The sequence below is a fragment of the Dasypus novemcinctus genome, chromosome 24 (assembly GCF_030445035.2).
Source record: "Dasypus novemcinctus isolate mDasNov1 chromosome 24, mDasNov1.1.hap2, whole genome shotgun sequence".
NCBI classification, from domain to species: Eukaryota; Metazoa; Chordata; class Mammalia; order Cingulata; family Dasypodidae; genus Dasypus; species Dasypus novemcinctus.
This window is the reverse complement of record NC_080696.1, coordinates 22320001-22328576: the sequence shown is the minus strand read 5'-3', so window position 1 is coordinate 22328576 and position 8576 is coordinate 22320001. Positions and strand designations below refer to the sequence as shown.

General features: G+C 47.3%; 1 protein-coding gene across 2 annotated transcripts; it reads right to left on the bottom strand.

Annotated features, from left to right (window-relative positions):
* Nucleotides 1-2279: 2279 nt before the first annotated feature.
* On the bottom strand, nucleotides 2280-8298 carry CSTL1 (cystatin like 1). Of its 2 annotated transcripts, XM_058287399.1 has the most exons (4): nucleotides 7974-8298; nucleotides 5015-5128; nucleotides 4168-4251; nucleotides 2280-2349 (listed from the first exon to the last, which is right to left on the bottom strand). In XM_058287399.1, exons 1-3 carry the CDS (start codon nucleotides 8190-8192, stop codon nucleotides 4168-4170), a joined length of 417 nt encoding a protein of 138 aa, XP_058143382.1. In that variant the 5' UTR covers nucleotides 8193-8298; the 3' UTR covers nucleotides 2280-2349. The 2 variants fall into 2 exon arrangements, with proteins under 2 accessions (XP_058143382.1, XP_004477089.1); XM_004477032.2 differs by lacking the exon at nucleotides 2280-2349 and having other exon boundaries at nucleotides 4089-4251.
* Between the last annotated feature and the right edge of the window lie 278 nt (nucleotides 8299-8576).

Below are 8576 nucleotides of genomic sequence, written 5' to 3'. Positions count from 1 at the left end.
ACCGCACTCTTTTTTATGGCTGAATAATACTCCATTGTATGGATATGCCACATTTTGTTTATCCATTTACCAGTTGATGTATATGTTTATTCTTCATAGCAAAAAGCTGGAAACTACCCAAAAGCCTATTATGAGTAGAACAGATAAATAAATTGTGGTATAATTACATGAGGGAATTCTACATAATGATAAACATGAACCACAACCTCACACAACATGAATGTCAGATTCATTGAGTGAATGAAGCAAGAAACACAAGAACATATACTGTAAGATTCCATTTCTAACTTCAACAAATAGGCCACACTAAGATAGGATGTTAGGCTCCAGAGAGAGGTGACCTTCAGAGGGGGAGGAGTGAGGGAGTGGGCCCGAAATGGGTGGGTGACATTCCCTTTCCTGGTCTGAGGGCTGTTGCTCCATTGTGAAAAGTCTTTGAGCTGTACAATCTGCATCTGTGCACTTTCCCACATGCATGTTCAATTTCGACCAAAAGAGCTGGTGGCAAAGCGAACTGAAATGGACAAAGGAAGAGGCGCATCTGGAGGAACATCTTGCTCTATGGTTGGCTCCAGTCTGTTGTCTTCTGTCACAGGACAGGAGGTGGGAGGTCCTGAGGTCAGTATCAGAGGTCTCCAAATGAGGTTGCATCCACCCCTAAAGCTCCAACCTTCCCAAAAGTCTTAAGCATCTTATATCATCAGTGGCCTACTGAGGAGCTGCTGATCCCTTTTCAGCTAAGGCAATTTGAAAATAGACTTGTGATGGTTTGAATTTTATGAATCCCAGGAAAGATTATGCATTTGAACTAATCCATTCCTGTGGGTGTAAGATCTTTTGAGTGCATTCAGTTTGGTTAAGGGACCTTGATAGATCACTTGCTTGGATCAATTTTGACTGGATTACTTCAGTGAGGCATGTCTCAGTTGACTCAAGGAGACTAGGCCCAGGGAAAGATTCCTGATCACCCACAGCTGAGCTCCTGGAGAAAGTCAGAGAAGACTGGCAGACCCACCATCTTGCCTCACCACGTGGCAGGATACCAGGATCACCAGTAGCTGACTTGATGATGCCTTGATTTGGACATTTCATGGCCTTGGAACATAACCTTTTATCCCATATAAACCCCCTTTATAAAAGCCAGCCATTTCTGGTAATTTTGCATTGGTAGCTTTGGCTAAGACAAGGCTGTTTTAATCATTCCCTTCCATTGCTGAGCTTATCATATCAGGGCCTAGTGTATGCAGTAGGGGAAAGTCAGGGTAGAAGAAAAAACAATTAATTCAGTGGCTAACCCTTAGGAATTTCAGCCAGGTTTGAAGCAGCAGAGACCTGAGAGTGTCCCCCATGTGGGACTTTTTAGTGGGAAACTGCTTTTAACAACAGCTTCCAGTTTCATGGTTCAGAGCTGGGGCTTTACTACTGCATGAAGACTGGGTTCGAATCCCCACCCCACCAATTACTAGGGACAGAGGAGTTGGGTCAATTATTTAACTTCCTTAGGCTTCAGACTCTTCTGTAAAATGGAAGCAAAAGCAGCCATTTCACAAGGTTGTCGGGATGATCAGAGGAGATACTAAGGGCAGCAGACTCAGGGCCTAACACATAGAAGCAGTCGGGGCCCCTTACCTGTCCCAAGCATTTGCAACCAGAGAGAGTTGGAAGAGATTAGCAGAACTGTTGCTTCCAGCTTTCCTCTCCTTTGTTCAAGAGCTTCACACTTGCTTTAGTTCCCCTGGCTGCCAAAGCAAATACTATAGGACGGATTGGCTTAAACAACAGGAATTTATTGGCTCATGGTTTTGAGTCTAGGAAAAGTCCAAATTCAAGTCATCAGCAAGGTGATGCTTTCTCCCAGAAGACTATGATGTCCTGGGGCCGGCTTTTGGGGATCTTTGGTCCTTGGCTTTTCTGTCACCTGGCAACACACATGGCGGCCTCCCCTGGCCTCTCCCTTCTCTTCCAGGTTTTGTTTAATTTCAGCTCCTGTCTGCTCCGCCCGTGGCTTTCTCCTTCCATGTCCAAATTTCATTCTACTTATAAAGGACTCCAGGAATAGATTAAGGCCCATTCCAATTCCTTTGTGCCAGACCTTAACTGAGCCACCTCATCAGAAGGTCTTATTTACAATGAGTTCATGCCCAGAGGAACGGAGCCAAGTTTAAGAACATGTTTTTCTGAGGTACATAGCTCCAGACCACCACACCACCTTTTAGCTATTTTGCCTCCCTCCTCCCTTTTCCCTTAGGCCTCTTAGGCAAATTCAAGGTTTATGCTTACGCATTAACTCTTCTCACTTAGAAATCCTCTCTCAAGTTGTCCTTATGGCAGCATTAGAGGTGCTGATCCCTGGGAAGGAGACCAGTGGTCAAGTGTAACCAGGTGCCCTCAGCCCACGCCCTCGCTTCTGGTCTAAAGCTCACCGCCCCCACTTGGCTGTGAGCCGCACACAGGCAGGGGCCCTGGGCCGCTCCACCAGCCATGAGCACACGGGAGGCTCAAGACTCACTGCACAGAAGACACAGACCAGCAGGTCTGCTCCACAGTGCTCAGAAGGGCCCCCTCACGGGGTCGGCCATGTGGGCATCTGGGAACTTGACTGATAAACAGCTCCCTACACTGATATAAAACCTCCCCTGACTGAAAATGGGGTTCCCTGTGCAAAGACTATATGCAAAGTGTAGTGTATGCTCAGCACCTGCTTTCCTTCTGGGAGTCTGGGATTTGGGGACATGCCTGGCAGAGGGCGCCTACACGACCCACCTCCAATTTAAAAAAACCCAGGTGCTGCATCCCTAGCCAGGTTGCCTGGAAGAGAACAATTCACACATGTTGTTACTATTAGATGCTGGTGTCCAGGGTGACTCCCCGAGGAGAGGGCTCAAGGAGGTTTGTTTCTGATTTCCTCTAGGCTTTGTCCTTGTCTCTTTGCTGATCTTGTTTTGTGTCCTTCTGCTGTAATTAATCTTTAGCTGGGAGTGGATGCTAGGGTGAGTCCTATGAGTTGTCCTAGCAAATCACTGGACCTGGGGGTGGTCTTGGCAAACCCCAGCATGCTCACAAACCCTCAGTGTTGCATACATGTGACCAAGGATCAGGGATGTGCCTGAATCCAGGAAAGCCCTCAAGAAAAGGGCTGACGCACAAAAAAATCACAGAGTCCCCTCAAGAGTCAACAGTGAACAATCCTCTGCTCAAATTCCATCAACCCCTAAAGACTTTTGGGCAAGAGATACAGAATGTGTGTGTAGTTCTTAGCTACCCTGCACCTCTAGGCCTAGTTGAAATATCAGGTACACAGGCTCATAAGCATAGTCATCAGTATCAAGGGCCCACCATTGGACCATCCTTCTTCACTGGTCTTTGCCCTTGCACTTGGGGGGTTGTTGCTGTTCCAATGGGGAATGTGACAGAGCTTCCCTGGCTAGGAAACCAGCACTCCCTCAGTTGTTGTTTGTAACTCTACCTACTATGACAATACCCAACGAGTATCAGAACATTTTTACATACCCTATATACATGCCCTGAGGAACTCCCTCCCAACCACTTGTCCCCCATCAATAACACCCCACACCAGTGTTCCTCCCCTGCCATAGTTGAACCCCTCTGTTGTGACTCTAGCAATGGAAGAAATTGTATCATCGGTGTGGAGAAAGTGGCCACATCCCTGAGGGCAGGGAGAAGGAAGAAGAGATGTGGGGCATTTTCAGGACTTGGAGTTGTCCTAAATGATATTGCAGGAACAGATGCTGGACATTATATATCCTGCCATAACCCACTGAATGGACCGGGGAGAGTGTAAACTACAATGTAAACTATAATCTGTACGGTGTAGCAGTGCTCCAAAATTATTCACCAAATGTAATGAATGTGCCACAATGATGAAAGAAGTTGATGTAGGAGGAATGAGGGGTTGGGGTGTTGGGGTATATGGGAACCTCTTACATTTTTTAATGTAACATTTTTTGTAACCTATGTATTTTTTTAAAAAAAAGACAATTAAAAAATTAAAAAAATAATATCAATATCATGACATTAAAAAAAAAGAGAATGTGTGTGTGTATGGAGATTCTAATGAGAGAGCTACGATCTTTTTAGAATTTTATAAGAGAAAACGCACAACAAGCTGCCCGAAGGCTGCAGTTGAGGGTCTTTCCACTAACTCACTTAGACCTCCAGACAGGTATGGTTCCAGAGCTGGTAATAGTTCATCCAGGGCACAGTGTAGATCATAAAATCACAAATCAAATTCTGTGGAAAGAGAAAGAACAGACAATTGTCTTTTGGCCATATCTTTTTTGAAGCCAACAAAACTGTGCTGCCCTCCAGGCCCGGCTCCGGAAACTCTGGAGCCATTGTGCGGCTGTGTGCGCCGATCACGTGGGTGGAGCAGGGTGGGGGGTCCAGCCCATAGCAAGGGTCCCCTAGGTTTCTCCTGCCCAGCAGGATCCCGGAATGCAGGCTGGGCAGGACAGCTAAGGGGCAGCAGCATTGCCTGCCCAAGGCTCCTGCACAGACACCCCAGGCAGAGGTGGAGACACTCCTGGCTTCCAGCTTTTGGGTCGTGGCGAAAGAGGGGGACCGGGAAAAGTAAGAGGGGGCAGGCGGACAAGGAAATCAGGGAGCAAAGTGTCCATTCCTCAGACACCTGGAGAGTGAGCTCGGAGGACCCCAAAGAAAAGTAAAACTACTTCAACCTAAGAGACAGGGGAGGGAGATCGGGTGGGAGAGGGGGTTCCATGCTGGGGTGCCACAGGGGGTCCGGTCACTCAGAGGCTCGTCTGTCCTTCAGATGGTGGAGGGCTAGACCAGGACTGCCCACCTCAAGAGCCTGTTTTCTGCCCCAGAGGTGCTGCGAAGGTGCCAGGCAGCCCGGGAACTGTGCCCTAACCCCACCCCCGTCCAAGAGGCCACAAAAGCTGTTCGGATTCAATGAATGGTTTATCGTTTGTTTTTCGTTTCTAATTTGCCCGTTTCATCATGAGTTCATCCTCTACTAATTTTCACCACCTACCTTTTTTAGCTTGTTCTGGCTTTGAAGGGGACAGGAATGAGTGTCATTGCTGTCTCTCTTGCATTTAGTCCGGCTAATCTTCACCGTGACCAGGTACTCCACTCCTGTCGTCAGCTACTGAGAAGCATTTGTAGTTAGTTTTGACTCCAATTGCCCAATTCCTGACCCTCCCCAGGAAAAGTTCAGACAGTGAACTTTTCCCCCATCAAAGGCGCGGCACCCTCCCCCTCCTGCCTGGGGAGCACAGTGAAGGCCAAGCCCCCTCAACAGGCCCAGGCGTGGGCTCCAAGCGGGGTTGGCTGCTGCAGGCACAAGTCGCTGCCCACCTGTTTCCTTTCCATCCCCAGGACCAGAGGTGGTGCCAAGCCTAGTTGCCTGGCAACCACAAGCCACTCCCAAGTCTGCACACCTGGTCCTCATAATGCACGAAGACAGGGACCCACCCTCAGCCCTTCCAATCCATTCCTTCTCCTCTTCTCTCCCTAATCTCCTTCACAACCAACAGCACAGCTAAAAACAGGAGCTTTGGAATCTCATTGATTTGCAGCCTGGGTTCCCCATTCATTAACTCTGAAAGCTTGAGCTAGCTGCCCAACAACCTCAGCGACATTTACAAAGGTCCAATAGTCATTGTGCCAGCTCATGGAGTTATGATAGGGGTGCAATGAAAGCACACATAAAAGCAATTTAGCAGAGTGTGTGAAGCATTGTTAGAGCACATGAATGTTAGCTGTCAATGCCATTACTATCACTCAGAACTGGCTAAGGAGTTGGAATAATGGCAGAATAGGAGTCAGAAGAATAGTGCTCAAGTTCTAAGTTTATTCCCTGCCAATGCAGTCATCACCTTGGAAAAGTCCCTCTACCTCAATGAGCCTCAGTTTCCTGGTCTAGTGAATGGGGTCAATAATGCAAATGAAGGAAGAAGGTACAGTCAAGCTGCTTGCCAAGGGCTCCCCCTTCAAAGTGATTTCTCTTTTTTGACTCGTCCAAGCCTGAGGCTTGGGTATAAAGAATATGAAAGCCCTTTGAGGACAGAAAGGTCCCACACCCACCAGTGAGATCCAAACAAGGAGTTGTGTCCTTATTGTTCCCTGTTGGAAACTGAACTGGATTCCTTTAGCATATGTGTGGATTAGAGAGTTCTGAGCTGGTGAGGTGAGAAGTTCCTAGAAGCGTCTTGCCTTCTTGTCCAAAAGTGACTGGCCCAACCAAAGGAGATGGGTTAGGACTCTGGGGAGGTGGCAGAGGGAGTGAGCATTGATGCGCTCCACAGAGGAAGGTGCCTTCCGAAGACTTCAACACAGGGCAACAAGGATTTTGAGGCTGAGGGTAGCTGAGATCCTGGTGTCAGCATCAGCAAGAAGGACCCCATGGGGCAGGCACTCCTGTGCTGAGTGTGCTCTTTAATCAGGAAACATTCCGTGCTATGTGGCATCTCAGAGATCATGTGTCCAGCACTACCACACCAAGCATTTTATTTATCTCCAAAGCACCCTGGATGAAACTTAACACTGGTCATAAATTTAACTAATATTTTACATTCCAGTGTGCTTTCTTCTTCACTGTTAGACGTGATTGTTAAATATTAATAGGATCAATCATAATAACAGCCACGTATGTTGGCTCTGTGCTTCACTCTTACTCTGCCCACTTTGCAGATGAGGAAACCGAGGCTTAGAGAGGCTGGAGGACTCTCGACCAAGATTCCACAGTTTGGAGAAGAGGGAGTGATGTGCTGCTTGTCTAGCCCTCCATGAGGTATTAAGACAGTCACAATCATGCTGAAATGGGGGTGGGATGCCCAGAGACCCTTGCCCAAGATTGTCTAGCTACCAAGGTGCAGACCCACTCTGTCCACTCCTCAATTTGAATTACATCAAAGTTTGTTCCTAAACAATTCTTTTACAGTTAACTGTTAATGTTAACAGATTGATGTCACAAGACAGGCCTCCTAGAATTCCCAGACTTATCCTTGGGAAGACTAATCAGAGGGAACAAGCCTTCAAGAGAACTGTTAGGATAGATGGCCGCCCCTTTGTGGCCACTTCGGGCACTGTTCCTGGTCATGATGTTGAACAAGCCTGCCATCTTGTGGCCAGAGTGGATAACTGAGACAGGCACAGGGCATGTCTGCATGATGTGCTGAGGAGTCCACGGTCTTTGTCACGCTATCAGGACCTGCCCCACCCGCCTTCCGATTTCTCCTGCTCCAGTTTTCCTTCTCTCTGGCTGGAGCATTTTTTTACCTAGTCAATATTTTTTTGGAAAATCCAGTAAATCAAACAAAGATGTGTTATCACCTCTGACCTAATTTACATAATTTACTATTTGAACTTAGCAGAAGAGGAAGGGGGCAGACAGGAGAACCAATTAAAGTAGTTTCCAAGTAACTTTTCTTTCCTCTATCACCCCACAATTAATGCATTTCAGAGAAAACTTATACATACAAAGATAAAAGTGGAGGTGATCTCCTTGAAATCTATTCCTCACTCTCCCCACACCCCCAAAAAACCCTGTGTAATTCCAGGTTTCCAAAGAACACAGAAAATCCATCCTTAGATTTTACAAAACTGAAAATTGAAAGAAGTATTTTTTAAGGAGAACCTATGGAGAATTAGCAATGCTTGTGTTTTGCCAAATAAGACCATTAAAGAAGAAAAAACGATCCTCATTTGCTGTCACTGTGCTTCCTTGAAAGGAAGGAGGGCATAATTTCAGAATGAGAGACAGTTCTTCTCAAGGAAGAACAGTGGACAGCCTCCTTGGACATTTTTGCTTCAGATTAGTAGCTGCTAAGCTAGGGTTTCTCTCCAGTCTTTGGACTAGCATCTAGGAAGTGTGGCTAAACCACCTCTCAGGCCTGAATATGCTTGCTCCAAGTTGAGCTGCTCCCTACTTGGTGTTACCATTGACTGGCACTATCTGGTAGCCATATCTGAAGAAATGAGGCACAAACCTGCATCTGAGATCGAAGCAGCTTGTTGATTCGAAATGCGTAGGTATCATTGCTGGCGTTGTTGTAGGCTTGAATGAAGTAGCCGAGGGTCGAGTTCATGTTCTTCTTGCTCATGGGCTTCTCCTGGAAGCCTTGCCACCTTTGCAAGTGGCCCAGTCTGGCCACCAGCACCAGAACAACCAGCAGCAGCAGAGGGTTCCTCATGCAGCCAAACCTCATCTCTGCAGCCTCGCAAACTTGTCCAACTGCACGTTCTAGCACAGAAGGCACCAGGCAACAGCTCACTCACCTGGGGGGCAGCCTTTGCCAATACCGGGTTTCCTAGGAGACCAACCTGCAAAAAAAAAAACAAACTTTAAACCTGACCCTTCTCCTTCCCAGGCTCCCCCTGCCCCCCAAAACATACACACACACATACCTCTGACCCAGACACTAGCTAGCAAAATCTGCCTGCATTGAAGTCAAACCCACCCTCCACTCGTTTCCCACACATTCAAACCCCCATTTGGTTCTTTGGTGATCTGGACAAGCAGAATTTCTCAGTCTCCACCAAGGGGTACAAGACCCCTTCCCCACCTTCATACTTAAGAGGGAAGACAGCCT